The following is a 22,732-nucleotide window of genomic DNA, read 5'->3' as shown; positions in this document are numbered from 1 at the left end:
AATGCATATTACAGACCTCCTGATTTTTATATATTAGATTTTCTCAAGAATTCCCTTACTTGTTATTATCAACATAGCTGTATTGACAGGGTCTTCATTACTTCCTAATTGCCCATATTTCTTTTTCTTGTTAAAGATCAATTTTTAAAATCAAGCGTTGTCATTTTGAAAATATCATAGACATGTTATCCTGTTAATATTAATGTTTCATATCTTTCTAGGTTTTTTTCCTCTTGCCGTTTATCATAGAAAACTTAAAAATTTTATTCACTACCTTTTGCTTTAAAAACTAATATTTTTGTTGTGAGGGGACGGGGGCGGGGGTGTCAGTGAAAGGGTAGGGGCACATGCTACTTTTTCTCCCCAAAACAAAGATATAAAAATGATACTCTATATTGAGCTGATTTTGTGAACAATTATATTTCCTATTCTAAACCATACTCTAAAATTTGAATTATGCATAAATCATAGAAATTATTCCATGACCTTTTGGTCTAGAACCATGTAAAAATAAGGTAACTAGCAATAATTAGAATAGTACGTGGCTGACCAAGGAATTCTTCCAAATTATCTCTTTGGTGAGAATTTACTTAGACTATCCATCAGATTGTACTCATCTCTAGCAAATCGTGTGTGTGTGTGTGTGTGTGTGTGTGTGTGTAATATCACTTAAGAAATGATTGTTTGCTTTCCCAAAGAATTCTTTAATTTATTAAAAGATTCATTGAAGAAGTAAATAACCTATTTCTTCCTTTTAAAATATTCTATTTACAGAAATTATATTTACATATAACCTTTTAAGACATTTACTATACGAAATGAGTACAACTTCAGAGTAGTCTACATCTGCCAGAGTAAACACATCAGGATTTTGGCTACTAACTCAGTGGCATATTTCAGCATGGTTTTGCCCTCCCTCCAAAAATAAAAAGATGAGTACTAATACCAAGTGAAGAGAAGTGTGGACAAAGCAGACTTATAAGAAACACTTTGATTGAAGTCATCACAGGAAGAAGTTAGGGGAATAGACCAGACAGAAGATACAGCAATGTTTGCTTCTCTCTTAGCCTATTCTTTGAGAATTCCCCTCTCGGTGCTATTTCCAACCATTTTTGCTTAATGTCTAAATGCTATTACATGAATGTAGTCCCCGTTTTTCTCAGTTCCATTATAAGACACTTTTTCTTAAATACATAGTCTTTTGGGAAAACAAATGAAACACTTTAGCAATTTGATCTTATATGATTCACCTTCATCCTTCATCCTTAAAATTTTTAATTATGTTGCATTTGTGCTATCTTGACTGCTTTGGAAATTGCCACAGTTCATTTTTTTAAAACAAGTGATAAATAAAGAGTAAATATTCAGTGTAATATTTTAATTGGAAGTTCTCCTGTTCCCTTCCTTTCGATTATTACACAATGAGTAACATCACTGTCAAACAGTATTTTTGGAAGAAACATTAAGAGAAATAAAAGGCATTTTCTTGTCTGTATAAGCATAAAAGGGAGAGCTAGGATAGGGTTCAGATCATAGGGAAAATTAATTTCTAATGTAATAAAAAAGAATTAACTATTTATTTTTATTTAAGCTGACCCTTGATAATCTAAATACATTCTATTACAACAGATGTTACTCATTGCTTTCACTATCTTAAAATAAAATCTAGAGATAACATAACCCATCTACTAATACAGTTGCTAAATTATTATAATGTGCTAGTAAACATATAGAAAAAATAAAAGGAAAGCAACATATAATAAAAATGCATATTAATATTTAACGTACTCAGAAAAATCTACATGAGAAGGCATAATCTAGTAGTTAAATACTTGGTCGTATGCATAGAATCACCATGAATTCTACAGCTACAAAGGCAAGCTGATACAGTTGTGTTTATTGGCAACTCAAGTGCATTGGGCAGTAATTGCCATCAGTGATGGGATTTTCTTGTGTGGTAAACCACTTTTGGTAATATTTTGAACAACATAAAGTACAGAATCCTTCAATTTACATGATAGTTGGATTCCTGGAAAATTTCACATATGTTAAAATCATGCCAAAAATACTTCAAGATTATTTGTTAAACAGATCTAAATTCCAAACCCATTTGATTATAAATAGGTTTTTCAGCTACATGTATATATAGCTGGTGGAATATTTAAAATGCATGTAGGGTGCAGAACAATTCATAAGGCTGTACTGCCCTGCAAACTGCAGGATGCCCACCATCCCAGGCCTTCTCCCAGTAAATGCTAATAGCTCCTTCCAGTCATCCTGCCCACCAAAAATATCCCTGCAGATTTCCAAAATGCCCAGAGGCCACTATCATGCCACTGAAAACCACTGATTGAGCCTGAGCAACAGCACTTCTTTGTAATCAAGCATTAAGATCCTATACATTTTATTTTAATACGGATTTGATTTTATGGATTAGGAAACTAAATATGCCCCAAAGGTGACTTATCCAGTAAGAACAATCCTTCCAGTCCAAGAGGATTAAAAAAATAATTCCCTGAGAACATGACAGGTATTTAATATGAGAAACTCCTTTATTCCCTATATTGAGGGAACCCTCTCTATATTAGGAAAATGGTAGTGTGATAAGTGGAAAGAAGTTCACAGTCCCTAAAAAGAGGAATTTTTGATCAGGGTAAAGTTGTGGTAAAGGAAAAGACCAGGCCCTGACTATCAAACCATGTCTGTCTCTTACAGATAGCATGGGTAATGTTAAATGGACTAGTTCCATATTACCTACACATCATTGCTGCTTATCAATAAATGGCTGCTTTTTTGGTTGGCCTAAACTTTCCCTTTTATATCCTTTTGTGAATCGATAATTTAATGGCCTAGTCTTTCTTTCTTTCTTTCTTTCTTTCTTTCTTTCTTTCTTTCTTTCTTTCTTTTTTTCTTTCTTTCTTTCTTTCTTTATTGGTTTTAGAGAGAGGAATGGAGAGGAAGAGAGAGAGAAACATCAATGAGAGAGAACACAGATAGGCCACCTCCTGCATGGCCCCCACTGGGGATTTGGCCCACAACCTGAGCATGGCCCTGACTGGGAATCAAACCAGTAACCTCTTGGTATGTGGATTGATGCTCAACCACTGAACCACACCAGCCAGGCATAGTGTTTCTTTCCTGATGGAATAATTTCTTCTAAAGTGTTGTATGTTTCAAGTACTAGAAAGCTGCTCTTGAAAGTTTCCATTCTCTAAGCATTGCTATGGGCAAATATTCATATTAATTTGTAAATTTTTTTTCTTTATTAATTTTTAGAGAGAGAAGAAGGGTGAGGGAGAGATAGAAACATCGATGAGACATCGATTGGCTACCTCCTGCACGCCTACCACTGGGGATCAGGCCACCACCTGGGCATGTGCCCTGACTGGGAATTGAACTGGTGACCTCTTGGTGTATGGGTTGATGCTCTACCACTGAGCCACACTGGCCGGGCAATTTGTAAATATTTTAATTGAACTTTGGTCCTGAATTTTTTGAAAATGGTTTCCAAACATGTTCTTGAAATGTGTATATGTAGCACCAGATGAACATGCAATTGCCTAACTTCCAAATGCTATTTATCTACTTTCAAAAATGTACAAAGAAAGTCATTTTTCTAGAAAATATTAATGTTACCACTCCTTAGTTTAGGGAGTTTTCTTCCTCCCCCATGTCACTCTCTGTCATTCAGTTACTAATCACCTTGCTTATTACCTTTATTCCTAGCAATTTTCCTTCCTCTGACAGAGTATACCTTCTCATTATTTATACTCTTAAATCGCAATGGTAAATGTTGAAAGCCAGTGCAGATACTTTGTTATCTCGAGGACTTTGGTCTTTTCAACCAAGGACTAATCAAGCGGAGAGTAATCATAAGCTAAAACTAAAAAGCCTTTGTAGTGATTTTATCACCAGGGAAATTTGTTCATCCTTCAGAAAGATTGTCACCAGAGAAGAAAAAAAAATAAAGGAGTTAAAATTGCTTCAGACCATTGACTCGTTAGGTCCCTCTAGATTCAAAAATTGAATTGATTTTCAGGGGGGTAGGAGGAATTATGAGAAGAGTTCCCTAAGAAAGCTCACAAATTGATCATAGTCTTGGTAACACTAGTAAGTGTAAGTGTGATCACTGTGGAGGGAATGCCAAATGAGCCTGGAAACATGGGAAATAGGAAGAAAAAGAGACAAATAACACCTTTTCTTTTTCTTACTGTGTTTTGGGATTGCCATGAAGTATGCATCTGAGAATAATCTTTCAAAAAGAAGAAACACGATTGATTTTTAAATATTTTATCATTATAAGTACAATTAGTAGTTATTGTTGAAATGAAACTAGAGTTGCAACCATTATAGACATAGGGACAGGCATTTCATAGACCTTTCCAGAAAATGGGCCGCCTTCTAGATATATCCACAAAATATTATTTAAAGTTGATATGTTTGAACATGTGTAGAACTGCTCACTTGGGTTTGGAGAATATAAATGCCTCCAAATTCAAAATTATAATAAGTATCTGGATGTTACATATATTTTAAAGAACTTGAAAATTTACACACCTATTGATGCAGATAGGCATATGTGTAATTTCTTCCCACAAGAATTATATTAAGACTTGTCAAAATCCAGTCAGTCACTTTAGGACTTGCCAGGATAAATCTCCACTCATCTCTCTCTCCCATTGAATAACATTGAATTTTGCCTGAAATGAGTAAGAAAATAGAGAAATGACCTCATTTTTTAGTCAGAATATAGTACTGTTGGAAGATATTTCTCAAGAATATGACTTCAGTACTGGATCTTAGTTTCAAATGCTGGTTTTTAAGGCCGATCTGCAAAGAAGAGGATAGAGAGCATCCTTGTGAGGGCACCTATAAAGAGAGGGGTTCTCTGGTAGAGCCAGCTCCCACAACTAAGTCATATGCACAGACTGTAGCTTTCTGCTCTCTGGTCGACTGCAGCCATCCCATCCTTATTGTTGTAACTCTGAGATTGTGATACTGTCACAAAACTGTTGCTAGGCAACAAATGTGGTTACCAGGTCTCAGCGAATAGCTGAAGGGGAAAGCAAAGTGTTGCACCATTGTAGAGTAACCATAGCAATGACCTACTATTACAGACTAAAGAATTATCATTAACAATGTTAAAGTATCAGACAGAGGCTCTGAATCTGGAGACTTCCAGGCAGTATTGCTCTGCATAATTGAGTGATCTAAGAAGAGATTTCAACTGTCTTAAATCTACTCACTCGTTATTTCTATGAGAGTCTTAGTAATTACTATTTTTATTTTTTAATTTAAAATTGTTTAGTTGTGAGTCTACTGGTAAAATGATATAAACTATCACAAGGAGTCAAAAACAGATTAATGTCCGCATTTGTTATGTCTACATCAATGTTTTTTGCCTGTTAAGCTGAAGGTGGATTTGACTTGAAAAATAATGTACATTACCATTAAATTGAAACCACAGAGTGATAAGCCTGCGTTTTCTAAATTGAATGTCTCCTGACAAAATAGGAGGTCTAGATGCTCTTGTAGTAGTCATTGCTTTGAAACATTTTTTTTTTCATAGCTTTTCAAAAACTGCCCCCTAAAATCTGTTTTTAAAAATGCAGCCTGCTGGGACACTTACATGCAAAGTCTCTTTTGCATTTGGTCCTTCATTAAGCATCCCCGTACAATTTGGTCTCAGTGACCTCGGCGAGGCAATCCTGTCTAATAGCACGCTTCCTGCAGAGGCAAGAAAATCCGATTTGATTTTTTCCCCTGGAAAGCAGATAAACGTGGGTGTTCTGGGGTGGGTGCTGAAGCTGGATTCCGCGCACCGGGGAAACCAATCCCTGCGCGCGCGGAGCCTGGGGAGGTGGGTGGTTTCGAGCGGGAGAGGGAGTGGCCCTTCCCGCCGCGCGCCTCGATTGGCCCAGAGGGGCTGAGGCCCCGGGGCCTCCGGCCGCGCCTCGGGCGACCCGCGGGGATGTCCGGACTTTCCTCCTGTGGGGTGGGGGGGTAGGATGGGGCTGAGGTCGGAGGTGGCGGAGGTCTCCAGATCGCCGCCCCGGGCGACCTGCGGACACACGGATTTGGACGTCAGCTCGCTCCGAGCCCCGGGGCCACAGTGGACCGCGTAAAGGTGCGGTCTGCAGAGGCCGCGGGGCTCGGGCGGGCTCCAGGGGCAGAGGCCCCGCAGCCTGCGCCTGGGCTCGGCCTGGCAGTCGCCACCCCCCTACATCGCCCCGGGCCGAGGCCCCTGTAACCGGCTCTGGTTTTTTTGCAGGCACTGACCGTCACGAGCTCACTTCCTGGAAGAGCTTCCCGTCTATTTTCAAATTCTTCGCCGAAGCCTCTGAGGCCAAGACCAGTTCCCTTAAACCGGCTCTGACGCGGCGCTCGCACAGAATCAAGCACGAGGAGCTGTAAGAGGAGAGCGAAACGGGGGAGGGGACGCCCAGGACCCACACTCGAGCATGCATCCCCTCGGCTCCTAACTGCCTGCTGTCAGCGAGCAGCCTCCCAGCCCCTCATTAGATTGTTTTCTTCCTAGAGCACGGGGTCGTGATATATACATCTAAATAGCGTTTTGCATTATTTCTAGATGAGTGCAACTGTCAAAGCAATATGGGTTCACTGGTCGTGCTTCCTGCGGGCCGAGCTCGGGCTTCGCGCTGCCAGTCAGCGCTCAGATTAAGGCTGACAGCGCCCTGCCCGGCACGGCCGGCGCGCCTCTAATTGCCCGACCGAGCCGCGCGGGCTGCGGGCGAGCGGCGTCTGCGCGGTCCTACCGCCCGCTGCTGCGCAGCCGCTCCCCACCCGGCCCGGCCCCCTTGGTCAGGTCCACTTCTTTCCCTCTCCAACAGAAGCAAACTTTATTCTGGACTTCAAACTTCCCTGTTCAGTAGGTTTTTCACTGAGGGCGCCTTTTTTTAAGGTAGTTCCCCCCACACACACACACCCAAAAAAAGCCAAATTTAAATTCAGAACATGAATGCCATGATGTACTAAGTAGTTTTGGGAGCTCAAATTGTTCTCTCCCTAACGATCTATTTTCATTTTCAGACCAGAAGAAAAACTTTGCATAAAAAATCTGTGAAGTACCGAATGCACATTACCGCTGAAAATCCTTGCCAGTTTAATACGACATTTTTAACACAAGTCTCTATTTTCATGAGAGATTATTTAAACCAAAACATAATGACGAACAAATCTTTTAAGCATACGTGTGAAGGCCCCCTTTTCAATGGAATTTCCAACTTTATCATTAGAATTGACTTTACTTTTTAAATATATAATCTATATTGAGTGGCATTGTAATGTAGATAGCACACTTAAGTTTTGCTTTTTAAATCTTAATGTGGAGAAAGTTTGTTTTTGTCGTTAATCCTAACTAGAATGATCTGTTGGAATCTTTTATAGAGTTAGACCCTTTTACGGATAGAATTTTTAATCATCATCAGAAAAATGAACCTGTGTAGTCTGGAGTCTTTCCTTCTGAAAGGCTAAGTGTACTTAAAATGATTCTTTCAGTTTTCTGCTCCAACAGAAAGGGAACAACCTGATGTGAAAGATTTCTCCTCTCAATCCAATGAGACGATTTTTAGCAGTCCACTTCCTCTGTAGGGTTTTGCCCTACGGTTTCAACTATTGAGTATTTTAATCCAGCTTAAGATCTGGCCAACACTGTGAAATATAAAAGGTAAAATAAGTTAAAATTTTTGCTGGCTTTTACATTCAAACATTATACATCATTTTTAATTACTTGAAGAATTTAATTACCTAGTGAGGATTCTGTTTCTAATAGATGAGGATCTAAATTTAATAATCATACTTTTTTAAAGTATATGCAACAATATGCCTGCCTTATTTGAGGACATAAAATGTACCCAAAATGACTTAGAACTGTCTGACTCCTCAGAACAAAATAACCACCTCATGGATAAAATGTTTTTATATTATGAACCAATTTCAGCAAGTTTTAAAACTGATAATATGTTTGTTTGGTATACAAGTATATTAATTAGTTCCTATAGTTTTAATTATGGCAAATTAAAGTGATCTTTTTTTCAATGGCCATATATGCATATACTTTCCATGTCATTTTAGCAGAAACAATATAGGAAAAATCAAAACTTCATATTACCCAGCTTCTGGATAGCTTAAAATGTGTAACCCCAACAATGTCAAGCCCATTGGTCTGCAATCTTTTCTGTTTTAGAAGTAATGGTGATCTGTATAAAATAAAGGTAACTTCCATTGAGAGGATTTGAAAGTTGATGTAGATTGAATATATTTTTCAAAGTGTTACAAATTTTGTTGTGTTTTCAGAATATGAAAACGTTCACAGGAAACTAATTTTGTTGCTTTTTTTTTTTTAATCAGCACTTGTGGAATGCTGAATTTGTGACGCTTCTGCAGCTGAATTAGAGCAAAGTAAATATGCTCAGCTTATAAACCAAATCACTCCTTTCTTAGACTTTCTCACCTCTCTTTTTAAAAACCTTTACTTTTAACTAGTAAATCAGTGTTAAATTGCCTTTAATAGTTTAAGCTACTGGGTTGTTAGGCCTTATTTAACTATCTATAGAGCTATTTGCAAACTTAAGTTGTGTAAATGTAATTTCTACTTGTGGATCTGAACAGTAGCCACCCGGAGAGAATTAGGCAAACCGTCCCAGACCTCCAGCTGATGACTGATAAGATTTTTTGTAATGTAGGACTTTCTAACCTGTTGATTATGGGTCTGTTGGGATAAAGGTAATAATATCCTTCACCTCAATTTTCCTGGAGTGACAATGATCAGTTGGTAGTAGCCTTCCTGCTTCAGGGCGACAGGTGTTAATGTTTTGGCCCTGATCTTCTCCCCATTTTGGCTTCTTTAGACTGGTTTTTAGGACAGTAGAGGTTTAAAGTTAGGATGTGGGGTTCTTTTTAATAATACACTCAGTTCTTAGAGCAACTGGAATGGGGAGCAAAGAGTTGTTGATAAATCTAAGATTCAGAATCATCCTGTTAAAACATAAAAGCCAGATGTAAGCTTCTAAAGGTACCTAACCAGGCAGCCATTAAGTTTTTGTGATATTTGAAGGGGGAAGAGAAAATCTACATGTAATAATTGATCTTTTCTCAAGTTTCTGCCTTGTACTTCAACCTGGATTACATTATTGTGTATACCAAAAAATTAAAAAGTGAAACGCAGGAGTTTCCTGTATATTATATATTTCTGTTTACCATTTTAAAATAAAAACAATTTTCCCAACAAGCAGCGGTGTGTTATTCTTATTCAGAAGTTCATTTATTCATGTATAGATGCTAATAAAAGTGGAAACTTAAAAAGAATGATGAGATACCATTCCTCAATATTTTAAACCTTATAGTTTCTTATTATTACTATTATTGTTGCTGTAAAGTAATATTCTAACTCTGAGTCATTATTTGGCTTGGACCTTTCACAGAGCTACCATTTTTTTTAATAGATTTGTTTTTATTGTCTAAAATATCTCCTTAGCTACAAGGAAATGTGAACCTGTTGTTAAACTATCATTTTATAAAATATGCCTTAGTATACAGTAAACAACTGTTGTTTTCCAAAAGGAGTCTGGTGGGATTAAATCACTCCCAAATCTTTATATAAATCCCTGATGTATTATGAAGTACAATCTGAAAATACCTTGTTTACACTTATTTTACAGCTTTTCCTTATTTAAACCCTGTAACTCCTTTGAGAGAGTGTGAGTGACAAAATATGTAAACTATATTATCAGTGCTAATAAATTAAATTTTTTTTTCATGTTTCTCTGGATTATCCGGAGTTTCAATCCAAACACATGTGTGTCACCTCTCATAATCATAGTTTGTAACTGTAAATTGACAGGTTCATTTTTATATTTGTAATCCTGATTCATTAAGAAAAATTACTATTATACAAAGTCTAAAAATTTCTCCAAAACTTTCCCAATGCCTCTGTAGAGAAAAGAAAAAAGTCTTTAAATAAATGTGAGACATTCTCATCTTTGAAATATGGGAGGCCAAAAAAGGGAGGGATAATAGTGGTGGTTATTTTATGATTACTTATTAGGGACTGTAATAATATAAAATAAAAGACTCCAGGAGGTACTCCCTTTCAAAAATTGAATACTTTCCTTCCTTCCTTCCTTGTATAGAGTGACCGAGTGGGAGTCTCTTGAATTGTTCGTCTTCCTTTTATCTAATATTCTATTAATCTCCAAAAAGATCAGTTTGAGTCTGGGAAAGGGTTTTTAATCAACACTTCACAGAGCTTAAAGCTACCCTACCTAAAGCGTCAGCTTTGTTAGACGGTTTTAGATTTAAAGCATTGCAACTGTCATGCACTGTACTAAAAGTAAAGAATGTACACCAAGTGGAAGATGTTGAAAAGAAGGAAACAGCACAAAGTCGATTAACGGAGATTCAAGAATAGAAGTAGCCATCAAAGCATTCCAACACTTATCTTGAAATCTATGTAGGGTTTTAAAAAAAGCAACAATGATAGTTTTAAACCTCACACTTAGGAAGGATGAATGTTGATTTAATTGATTCATTTGGATCGATGTTTTTAAAGTTTCACACCACTGATCTTTCATGTAGTGATGTCTTCAGCAGTCAGTGGTCTGACATGAGCCTTCTCAGATTTCATCAGTGGGACTCTCCATGACATCTGAAATTATGCAATAGCCTGTGCAGTGGTAACTTTGGGATTGGGAGACCTCAATGTCAAAGAGCGTGGTTAGATTGGAGAAGTCTTGTTAATTCTTAGCACAAAGGTTTTAGAGGAATGGTCATTGTACATGAACCATAAAGGTTGAAGTCACCAAATATTATATAGTGGGCTTTAATTGCTAGGTAGGAGAAAATCGTCCTCAAAGTTTGACCATTAAGTGGATATCACGCAGTGACCAGTATTTTCCCCTTGAATGTAAAAAGCTTGAAAATGGAAATTTGACTTAATCCATGAGGCCTTCCAGGCAACTTTTCCCATTCTTTCCCTTGAGTTATGTCAAAAACCTTTCACTATAGTTTTATATTGTTGGAGTTTAGTTCTATTTGAAACAGATAGGAAACATGTTTCTAGAAAAAAATCAGGAGAGGCCCTGCATCTTTCTTCCCAGATCATCCAGCTTTTTCTTCCTTGGCTATTACATCCGGTAACATGGGAGACTGTCATAGGTAAATAATGTTGAACTGTACTTTGTAGCCAGCCTGCAGTACCAATACAAAGAATTCGAAATGAAAAGACAACCAGCAACCTAAGAATGATATGTCTCTTTTAAAGTTTGCAATTTGAATAATGAACTTGGATAGAAACTTGGCAGGAAAACAAACCATGGCACCATCACATCACCAGCCATTTTCACTTTTCTGTCCAATTTCAGAGTGCATGTGTTTGTGAGTATTTCACTAGATCAGTGACAGCTCTTTATTTGCATAATTATATGCTCTGGTCTGAAGAGAAAACTAACCCCCAAATTTCATGGGTCACCAAACTGCAACAATCAATGTTTTATCACGTATGCTAAGCAAAATCTAAGAAGCTATATGAAGTTTCTTGGGGAGTTTTTACTCCTCAGAAAATTAAAGAGTTTTCCTCTCCTGAATAGATTCAAAATCTTTCCAAGTTCTTTGTAACTGAATTCTGTTTGAAGGCAGAACTAGAGATTAACATGTAGATCTGGATCTTAGACTCACTAGCATTACTTCAAAGTGGCTTAGGAAGAGCAGCATTTTGGGAACACTAAACTTTTAAATTCCAAGTACTGGCCTTCAGTGCTATAAAGAAAAAAATTATTGGTCAAATTATCATTAGCCAAAATTAAGTCTGAATTAACTACAATTGAATATAAAGTTAATTTCCTTCTTTGAAATAACTCAGGTTTATTTTAAAGACCTAATAGAAAAATATGTATATATGTATATTATGTGTATACCACAGACATATACATAGTCACCCATGAGGTTCGTATGCCCATTTCACAAGAAATAGGCAACATATACAGACTGTCTTTTCCACGCCTGTAACATAGTGGGCACTCAATATATGTTGGTCATCAGGATTGTTTGTAAACTAATTTTCTTTTAAATAAAATTTTCATATTCAAATTCTGCAAGGCATTGGAATAAATATTTTAATGCCTCAAGTTCATTTGCATCTGTAGATTCTGTTTGTATCTAATGTGTAGTTGTGTGTAAATGGCTTTGTTTCATTAAAGAAAAACTAATTTAAACTGTTGGTGTCTTTAGTTTGTAGGCAATCTGCCAGACTTGAAATACAATGGAGCACAGAGACACATGCAGAGAGTGACTGTTTGTTGTGAAGTTATTAAAATCCTGGAAAATATGACTTTACCTAAACTGCTCAGGAATATACTAGGTGCATGATTTAATTCTGCTGCACAAGGATTTAGGTGTGTGTTTCATCTAAAAGCATATAATAAAAGTGCATTTTATTTGAAGTGATGTTTGTATATTAACACTTTCTTTACCAAGCATTATACTGTCATCAAGAAAAATGGTAGAAAAAAAGAAGCATTGAGGGGAAGAGTTTAAGTATTGTATAGTTTTGAAATATTTTATTCTCTTTCTTGAAGAAGGATGAGTAGTCTTTAGAGGTCAGGTATCAGAAGTTTTCTAAAATATTTCAGGTGAAAAAGAAATCAGTTTCTCCCACGTTTTTAATTAGAGTTGAACTATAAATGAAAGATTTTTTTTTTCTTTTAGTCTAAAAACTTAAACATCTGCTTTTCAGGAACACTCTCCACAGTCCCCACATCTTGCCTCACTGAAAGGTTCACCTAGTTACAGTCCCTCTTGGGCCACCCCCATCATTGCCTCTCCAGAAATTACTGTTTGGACGGAAGATCTTGAATTCTTGGTGAAAATTCCTCAAAATTGAATCTGTAAAAATAAATAAATTAATTAAATAAATACAAGGTTACATTTATATCAAACAAAATGAGTTGGTAAGCAAATGAATTAATGCTACTGTCTAAGCAATGAAGACAAAAATAAAGAGTAAAACCATCCTAGATGACTGTTTAAAGATTTACAGATGGAGGACCTATATACCTCTGAGTTAGATTAATTTGCAGTTTTTTTGGTTTTTTTTTAAGATATAGACTCTTGAAAGTAATAGACACTACGTATACCTAATTCCTTTTTTTCCCCCCTTTATTTGACCTTTATGGAAACCTGGCTGTGAGTTTAAAATAAGGCTCTCAGTTTTCTACTCTGCCTGGGATACAGAGAAATCTGTTATTTCCCCCTGAATTCCACACATGAAGGGATTGACCCTGTAGCTGAAAGGCATAGGTTTTCTCTTTTTATCATTTTCATTTCTTTTGGCTCAAGTGCCACCTAAACCCATTGTGTCTGAAAAAGGTATCTCTGATCCAGTTCATCTTTATGTACCTCCAAGTCATTTTCCCAAAGGTTTATTTTCTTTGTTTTTAATTATAAATGTTCTTTTTAAAAAATAAATGTTTATAACTTCTCCTGGTACTTAGATAATCAGGATTTATCAACCAAAACAAATATTAATGGCTTGTTGTGGTGGTTTGGTTTGGGGGGGGGGGGTGTTTTGTGAGTGTTTTTAATTTTTTTTTTTTTTTTGCTTTTGCTTTGCCTCAGTAAATTATTTAATATCATCCCCTAGAATAACCAGCTCTAAAAATAACCCTAGCACAGAGAGTCACAATTTGGCTTTCATACAGTTTTGAAAGAAAACCATTAAAATTGCATTGATCTCACAAATATTGATCTAGTGCTTGATATCAAATATCATATGAGATGCTGTCAGTTGCTGCTGATCATTGTGTCAGCTGTTTGAATTCTTGTTCTTTCCCTTCTTCAGTATCACATGGATTCAAGTTACTGAGGCTAAAATTTTTATGATTAACACAATTGAGATTAACATATTTTTCTGTTTTTCACATTTCTAGTTTGACCAAACAAAGTATTCTACCTGCAGTTTTGTCACATGATTATATATGTGTGTATATATACACACACTTTTCTAAAAGCATGTGTTTTACACCTGTGTGGAAAAACATTTTAAAGTTTCATCTACTAAGTAGGCTGTTTCTATTTAGTTATTGTTGAAATCTTGAAATAATTTCTATCTGTATCCTGCTTTCTTTCTAGCCACCTGTCTTTTAAGAAATCAAAAATGTTTACTAGATTGCAGTTGTTAGAGTACTGTTTTAGAACTTAGAATTAAGTCTTAGCAATTTCAAATTGACACACACACACACACACACACACACACTACAATAGGTAAATTGCTCCTTTAATTCTTGCTGACAAAAATATTATTGCAGCATTTGGCCAGCGTGGAGTTTAGAGAATTATTCAAATGAAATTGAATTTATATATTTTTAATACTTTCTCAATAAACTGATGCTAAGTCGTGCTGTGCTTTTATATCCCATCAGATCTGGAAATAGGTAAGTGCCTTTAGATATGTTTAAAGTCTCAAATCACCCTTTTTCTTTCCGCCTTCCTCTTTACTTTTACATCAAGAATTGATGGTTACATTATTTTGAAAAACGGAAAACTTTAAGGAGGAAACCATCCTAAAAATGACCAGTTAACACTGTTTTCGCCCGAGCAGTAGGGGCTGCGAAATGGAGAATTTTCCTAGAATCCTGTATAAATCGTATACCCACATGCGTATTTTCCACATTCGCGGAGAGAACAAAAATTCTCAGCCGTAGATATTGTTGGTTTCTCTTCCCCTTCCTTACACCTGAGCTCTGTTTGGGTACAGTGAAATGAAGCGGAGTTCTTCCCAGCACCATGGACAGCGCTCAGCGCGCCCCCTTCCCGCTTCCCTCCGCCAGAACCCCGAAGTCTGGCCCTCGCCTGATCGCTCTCTTCCATCACTCCCTCACCATAGGAAAGTAGCTCTTAAAATCTTAGGATCTGGGCCCAAAGCGACAATAAGTTTTTAAAGTATGCAGTTTGTGGGTGGTGAGTCTTTCTTGCCCCAAGCTTGGTGCTAACAGTGCCCCAGAGTTGACACACCATTTGCCTGCCCCCCGGATTTGCATCTACTGCATAATGAAAGCAGCGTCACTCTCCGTCATTTTTGCTGTAGAAGTCTTGCCCCACAACTTTCTTTGGCCAACTTTTCATCACCACCACGTAGTTGGCCAAATCTGTACCGGCTCCAGTTTAAGAGGTCTGTACTATGATGAATACATTCTCCCTGGACTGATGATCTTAGACGCGAGGGACCTGTGTAAGAGGAGACTATGTCCAGACACCCCTGACCCTTGGTCCCAAGGCGTTGCGCAGGGCCAGAGCTGTCGGAGGAGTCTGGTGGCCCAGGTACTGGTTAATTGCCGCCCCGAGGGAGGTAGCTGTGCAGCGGGAGCCGGGTGGCCCGCTAAAGAGCCCGACAGCAACTTATTTGACAGCACTAAAAAGGGGGCGCGTCTGGCTCAGTACCCACCACCACCTCTTCTCCTACATGCAGACCTCAACTCCAACCTCCAAATTTCCACAGGTCTCCCTGTTTGGCTTTCTTTTTAACTGTCGCGCTAAGAAAAGTACAGTAAAGGAAGATCACTTTTGTGCAGTATCTTTTTCATGTTGTGGTCTCCCTGGAAACACATAAGTCACCACTCCTAAGACAACACTAGTTTTTAAAGATTTCAAATTGCACATTGCTTTATTGAAACTCACCTCACTTTCGGACTTTGAGGGAAATCTCTTCCCTTCCACTGCCATCCTATTCTAGTCATCTACTCTCTTGAACTGACTTTGAAGATGAAACTACTGCATTTAGAGCAGGTGAGATGGCCAGAAACAAATTTTTATTAAATATTAATTGTACAAAAACAGTTTCAAACCAACTTAATCCAAACTTCACAAGAAAGGGCCAGGAGAGTGAAAAATAGAGAGAACCCTAGTATCTTAAAGGGGTTTCTTTCCTGTAAAGTAGCTTTAATAAACCAATTTCAAAATTGTTTTTGCATAGTACGTAATGTACTACAATAATTTCAGGATAATATTCTCTACGTGGCCCAATATTACAATGAAATATTTCCGTGGTTCCTCAGTTTAGCAATTTAGCTTCAAAACACTGTATTCTTCTCTCCCTTAAGACATAAAAACATTTTACTAAATATTTCACAGGTTAACAATTTAATCTTTCTCATAGAATGCTGCTTACACAAAGTTTTTGCTCCCTTTTTAATGTGCAAAGTCACTGCTGAGTTTTCCCAAAGATATTTTTTTTTTCTCTTGGTTTAGTCATTGTTACCATCACAGGAGTCGTTTTGCTCAAATACTAAAACAAGTTCATGCTCCTAGAGAAACTCAGCCATTGCAGGAGCTGTTTAAAGTAGCCGCTCGACCCTTCTACCCACCCTTCTACCGAAAAACTAGGGAGAACTCACATTGAGGCAGTTGGGCAGCTGAAGTGTGCAGGGTAGCAAAGGGACCTGTTGAATAAGAGTAACTTGGAGACTCACATATTCTAGACTGGGGTGCACCTCCCAAGATCCGAACTGCAACTGAAATATCTCCCTAATATTTGCATATCTTTTGCTGGTATCATTGTCAGGAGCTTGGTCTATGAACTGAGCTTCCATCTTTGGATAAACGATGTATTTCATTCTCACCTTCCGGAGGTTCAGGAGCAAAAGAAGGGAATCAGGTGCGTGAAAAAACAAGGAGCTTTCCTCTGACGGTGCAGGGGAGTTGTGGGGATACCGGTGGAATAGACAGCACTTACTGCACTGGCTGTCTAGCCATTTGTTCCCTCATCTGAGTTTTGGAGACTCTCTTTTCCTGCACTAGGGATTTTCCTTATGACCTGGGGGATGAGATAGCTAAAATCTCTATTTAAATAATCAGGAATTTCTTGCTTTAAAAAAAAAAAAAAAGTGCATTCTTGACACATTTTCAGAATAACTTTTCTGGGTTGTTCTAAGTAAATCAGAAACTTCTAGACCTGTGTGGATATTTCAGGATCACTTTTCAGTGTGGAGAAAAGAAATACAAGAGGCTCATTTTAAAAAACGTTGAGTGATATTGATTAGCGCCCCCCGCCACACACACACCCACAAGGAGCGGCTCCAACAATGTTTGCTCACCACCTGTATGTGTTCAATGAACTTTAAACCATTTTATAGCATAAATCGCAATTCTCCTCCATTTACCAAGCTTTTTCTTTAATTCCAATTTCAGTTTTCTAGAGGATTGCAGCTGTTCTGTCCATTTTTCCCCTTCAGAGTCTTTTAAAATAAGTTTCCTTGTCTTTTGCTCATTTGTCAATGTCAAATATACACTGCCTATTTAGTTAAAGAAAAGTGTGTATTTCATATGTTATAAAAGAACAGGCTTCTTTATTTGGTTTCTTGGAAATCAATAATCTCTTAAGCACTTGCCAAGACCCCTTGGGGAAAGGAGAAATGTAAACAATAACTACCAAACTTCAACATGACAGTATTGGTTAAAATCTGCAGGATGATACGGGGAGGTAAGAGAGGGAACAACTGTGGAGGTTGTATAGAAAGGGACCAGAGGGGTGTGGTGCCTCGCTCCATCCTCTGGAACTTGCTTAGGGAGCTAGCTATCTTGGAAAGTCGGGAGTTAACTCTAAACTTCCTTATAAGACATCTTATTGCCAGACTAGTCTTCAAACAATTGAGCTGGGAAATGGCTGGATGACCACAGGGAGGTTACAAAAGACAGTTAACCCCATAAAAAGAACCACCCTGATTTCTTTCCTTAATATAATTAAAGGCTTTGGGAGCAATCCTTTATTTTGTATCATGCTGTAAAAAAACAAAACAAAACAAAAACCACCTACTCCTCTGGCAAACAAAACTTTAAAGGAACTTTAAAATGAATTCAACCATTTAAGTTCTGCTTTTTAACATTAGTATGTACGTGAGGAAATAGACAAAGCATTAGAACAACCGAGTTACACATGAACAGTTTAACATTAGAGGAAAGAACACACCTAGTTTTCAACTTAGCCACTTTTAAAACTGTATGTATTCCTAGAAAGTAATACCTGATTGAATTAAATTTGCAAGGGATTCTACACTAGGATCTCAAGAAGGTAATAAAATATATGAAATCTCTTGAGTGAAGAGTTGGGAGGAATTTATAAGCTTTGAGGATCCGTTGATCCACTGGAAGCACAGCTCACTCAAATTTGAATTTTCATGATCAACTTTCAACCCTGAGAAAATGAGAGCCATTTGCTTAACTTAATCTGGAACATATGTTTGCACCAGTAGCGGTTTTTTTGGTGTGTGGCTGGGGCTGATCAAGTTGTAAATTTTCCGCTTTAGGTTTTCAGCGCCTGCTAGTTTCAGCCTAACACCTAAAGAGAGACTTTGCGGGGTTCCTCACCAAAGCAGTCAAGTTTTGACAAAAGGTTTCCAAACCACTCAGCTCTGATTGTTATTGATTTTCCCAAAGGTGGAACATATCTATACAAATTGGTTCTCTAAATCCTAAAAGCAAGTAACAAGTTAAACTCTTTTTTGTTAAAGGGTTTGTAAAATGTCTCTATATAGAGGTTTTCTTTCTTTCTTCTCTTTTCCCCCCCTCTCATTTGCCTTCCTCACCTGCAACCTTTTCTTCAAGGGAAGCACAATAATGTGAGAGTGGTGATGTGCAAGTGGCTCTTCATTGGACAAAACAACACACGGGTCCTTTGGGCTCATCTTAATTTTTTCTATCAGAAAGTTAGAACTATTGATTTTCTGTCTCCTTGTGCTTCAGTACAAAGGAGTTCCCCCCAAAAAGGTGCTTTGAATATCTAAAAAGAATCACCTATTGATTAAAGTAAATATACATTAGAATCCCCAGATCATCCTTCATGTGAAACAAGATTAGTGGTGGCTTGTACTGCTAATATTAAAACATACTCTTTGTGGACATAAATGTCAGTATCCAGGCTTTAAAAAATTATAATAATTTTAGAATCAATTAATTATATACCATAATGATAAATGAAAGTTATAAGTTCCCTCCAATCAGCTTAATTCATCCTGAAATAGGAATGGGCAGTAGTGGTGGGAGCCGGAGGTGGACTCTGGTGGTAAACCTCATGGATTGTAAATACCCATCTGGGCCTGCTGATTTATCTTCTTCCTGAAAATCTCAATCTGATTACTTAGGGAAAAGTTACTGTAGTACTTTAAAATGTATCACAACGAGTAATTGAGCCATAAATGTGCCCTAAATTCAGGAGCACAGTGTCACTAAGTTTTATTATTATACAGATTAAGATGGGCAGCTCCCACTTCGATGCTACCCTCATCAAAAAGTGAACAAGGGTGACAGAAACAAGGGCAATAGTAACATTACCAGCACTGTGCTAATCAAATGCCCACAACTAGTTGAGAACAACGGTGCTAAAAAGCCGCTTTAATTCTGAAACGGAAGGTCCTGAGACACCGAGCGCCATCTAGCAAGCAAAGTTAGAATCAAAGTGCGCCCGAATCCAACACAGCACAGAGACCAGGGACTTGGGAGGCAAAGGGGGAACTTCAAGATGCACCTGCTGCGACTTAACCGCCAGCTCGGGCCCAGTTTCACCTGCGCCCAGTGCTACCTGCAGGTTTCTGCTTTTCGCCCCGCCAGCCAGCTCAAACAAACTTAACTACTGAGGTGAGACAGACCCTTTCTGCCGCCAGCTCAGGCTAAAGGACAGCTCCTCACAGGGTTGCTTATTGTCTTTAATTAGAACAAGCGGCCTTTCCGTCCCCAGCACCCCCAACCCCCAAACCAGTCTAGTGTCTAACTAATTCTGCACCTTCCCCTCCATATGGGGACAAAGAGCAGCGCCTGAAAGGCTCACCTTGGGCTGACATGACTCCCAGGGCTTCAGCGCAGAGAAAGCACATCGCAGGGTTTGAGAAAGTCACTCTGAGTTTACAAGGCTGCCCAATCATCTCCTGACAGGCAATTCGAGCTATCTCTGAGTGGCATAAGACACAGAGTTACTTAACAAGCCTCGGATGGCCATGGAAACTGAATGCTGCCTTCTAAACATGAATAGTAAAACTTTATTCTTCTGCAGGCTGCCAGATCTTTGATGTTTCCTTTGGCTGAAGAAAATCAAAGGTAGCTAGAATGCTACCAAATACTTCTGTTAGCTTGTAGCTTTTGGGGGTAAAACAGCACTTTTTTTATTTTTTAGGTTTGAATGATGTTACCTAATTATATGAATATTCTGAGGAACTGGGTTAACAAGACAATGCTTCTGAGATTGTCATATAAAGAAAGTAGAGTAATCTGCTGATTTCTGTATAGGCAAGAACCCCATATTCTTCTTTTTAACCATTCGATCTAAATTCAAAAGACTAAGAGGGTTCATCTCAATAATATGTCTGCTTTTTAAAGAGCTTCTGCTGAGTCTTTTTGGAATTTCATTTTAAGATTAGGGTGAGGGGGATCCAGTGTACATACATGCTAGCCCTAAACTACTCCTAATTTCCTGCTGTTGAATATTGCCTTTGTAATAACTCATTGATTCACATTGTTCTTAGACTACAGACCCAGAGCTTGAGTTTTTCTATTGTTCTGCCCCTGCCCCCACACATAATTTTTCCCAGTGAAGTATTTTGTTAAAAAAAATAAAACCAAAACCAAACAAACCAACCAACCTTTGAAATTAGTATTAAAACATTACAGTTAAGCTTTAAATGCTACTCAATCTCAGATGTGCTTCTCAATGAAAACAGGCATAACAGATAGGAAATAACAGATCTCTTTATTTTTCCACTATGCTATTTACTGTGCAAAACAACCACACGGAGAATAAAGGAAACGTTAGATAAGAATATGCTCAAAGTGCTTATTAAAATATCTCCACGGGTTATAGTATTTACAGAAAATAATCCTGCCCAAAAAAATCACAACCCACCCAACACATTTAAGTCAATAAAAAGGGAATGTCAAAGTAGACAATTTACAAAACGTCTAAAACATTTCCACGAAACCTTGTTCCCTTATGCCTGGAAATGTATGTAAGGATCTGAGGATGGAAAGTAGATACAATTCACACTGTCTGTTCTTTCCCTCTTCCCCTCTGAACTTCAGAGAGGTTCCCAGGCCGGTCTTGCCTCAGATAACAATAAAAATTTAACTTTTTTTGGTGTCTTGTTAAATAGCACATTTCTCCCATCAAGGTCTTCTTAAACACGGAAACTTCTCCTAGACAGGGTACCCAGCTGTTTAATTTAACATTGATTTATTGCTTTTAAAAGTAAATTTACACACATGCCAGCAGCGCTCCGTTTTGTTTCCCCAGACTCTGAGATTTATTTTCTACTTAGCGCTTGTCTGACAAAACAATGTCCTTTAACTTTATTACACATCGATGAGGAAATCTGTCTTATTTTTGTTCGGATTTATTGCTGTGTTGCTTGTGGGGACTTTTGTGCTCCAGAAAGGCTGAGGTCCAAAAATAAATAGAAAATTAAACAGAGTTTATCACAAAATAATAGTCAAAACCTAGAATATGGCCCAGCATATACCACAGCTGGGGGCGGCGTAGGGCAGAGGATGAAATACCTTTTGTGAGCACTGTTACTGAGAAAGGGGGAAAATAATGGTGAAGTAGTATTTGAAAGCAAAGTAGCCAAATCTGGGTTCTGTAAGATTTCCAAGTTCCTGGTTAAACTGTATTTGGAATTATAGGGCAGGGAGGCAAATCTGCATGCACACCTCCCCACCCCGTGGCCGCCTCACCTCCATCCAGAACTCCCAATTATCACATGTGCATGATGACTGAGCCCAAGGGAATTAAGATAGACTTTGAAGCAGTTTTTACGGTACACTTCATCTACATTTGAGTTTTCTTTAGTTCTCATTAAAAGGGCCACTTTCTTCTTTTCATTAATATACTGTCTTTGTGTCCTTCATTTCACACTCTTTAAAAAAGTTCTCTCATCAGATCAAGTGCAAAAAGGAGGGGATGACATAATAACCATCATAATCATGGTAACAACAACAAACAACTGGTACTGTGGGTTTAAATCTCTTTTAAAGGAAGGTTTTCTTCTCTATAAGGCATGGTCCTTCAACAATTAAAGAAAAAAAAAAAAGCTAAGGTTGAGAATGGAGATAATAAAAGTGTTTCTAAGGTTAAATTATAAATACAGACAGGCTTTTAAAAATCTGTGTGTGTGTGTGTGTGTGTGTGTGTGTGTGTGTGTGTGATGCGCTTTCCTCTCCCAAACTGATTTCTCACAGAGGCATCTAATAATCACCTTAGAGATGTTTAAACAAGGACCCTATCTCTTTTCCAACAAGAAGTGAAGGTGTGAGGCTTGGTATTGGGTTAGGGAGAACTTTGTAAGACGTCCCTTTGTTCGCCTCACAAGTGTAGGGTTGTGACTTCTCTGCTGCCTTAACCGCTCTGGTCAGTGAGTCCACGAGTCCACGAGACCATGTTAAAATGTTTCAATTATTTTTATCAACCCAAGAAGATTTTTAAAACTTAATGGATCATTCTTTATCCTGAAACACCGCAAGACACGTTTGCACATGCACTTCCAACCTTGAGAGAGAGAGAGAGAGAGAGAGAGAGAGAGAGAGAGAGAGAAGAAGAAAAAAAGGAAGAAAGGAAGAAAGGAAGAAAGGAGAAAGAAAGAAAGAAAGAAAGAAAGAAAGAAAGAAAGAAAGAAAGAAAGAAAGAAAGAAAGAAAGAAAGAAAGAAAGAAAGAAAGAAAGAGATAAGATAAAGAAAAGAAAA

The 22,732-nt window shown here is 37.8% G+C and overlaps 1 protein-coding gene across 21 annotated transcripts in view; it reads left to right on the top strand.

Moving 5' to 3' along the window:
* FAM172A (family with sequence similarity 172 member A) overlaps positions 1-12,376 on the top strand; it is a 419,901-nt gene extending 407,525 nt beyond the window's left edge. For 8 of the 21 annotated variants that reach the window (XM_036280326.1, XM_036280324.1, XM_036280327.1 and 5 more), the window contains 2 exons: positions 6,272-6,410; positions 7,519-9,238. In XM_036280326.1, the coding sequence (XP_036136219.1) occupies positions 6,272-6,410; positions 7,519-7,555 (176 nt within the window). In that variant the 3' untranslated portion in view covers positions 7,556-9,238. Of the gene's footprint in view, positions 1-6,271; positions 6,415-7,050; positions 9,240-12,246 lie in introns of those variants that run through there. The other 13 variants (XM_036280343.1, XM_036280344.1, XM_036280340.1 and 10 more) reach the window with 6 other exon arrangements.
* The last annotated feature ends 10,356 nt before the right edge of the window (positions 12,377-22,732 follow it).

This window comes from Molossus molossus, unplaced genomic scaffold (genome assembly GCF_014108415.1).
Source record: "Molossus molossus isolate mMolMol1 unplaced genomic scaffold, mMolMol1.p scaffold_m16_p_3, whole genome shotgun sequence".
Classification (NCBI taxonomy): Eukaryota; Metazoa; Chordata; class Mammalia; order Chiroptera; family Molossidae; genus Molossus; species Molossus molossus.
Note: the sequence above shows the minus strand (reverse complement) of the source record. Positions and strands in the feature narration are given on the sequence as shown.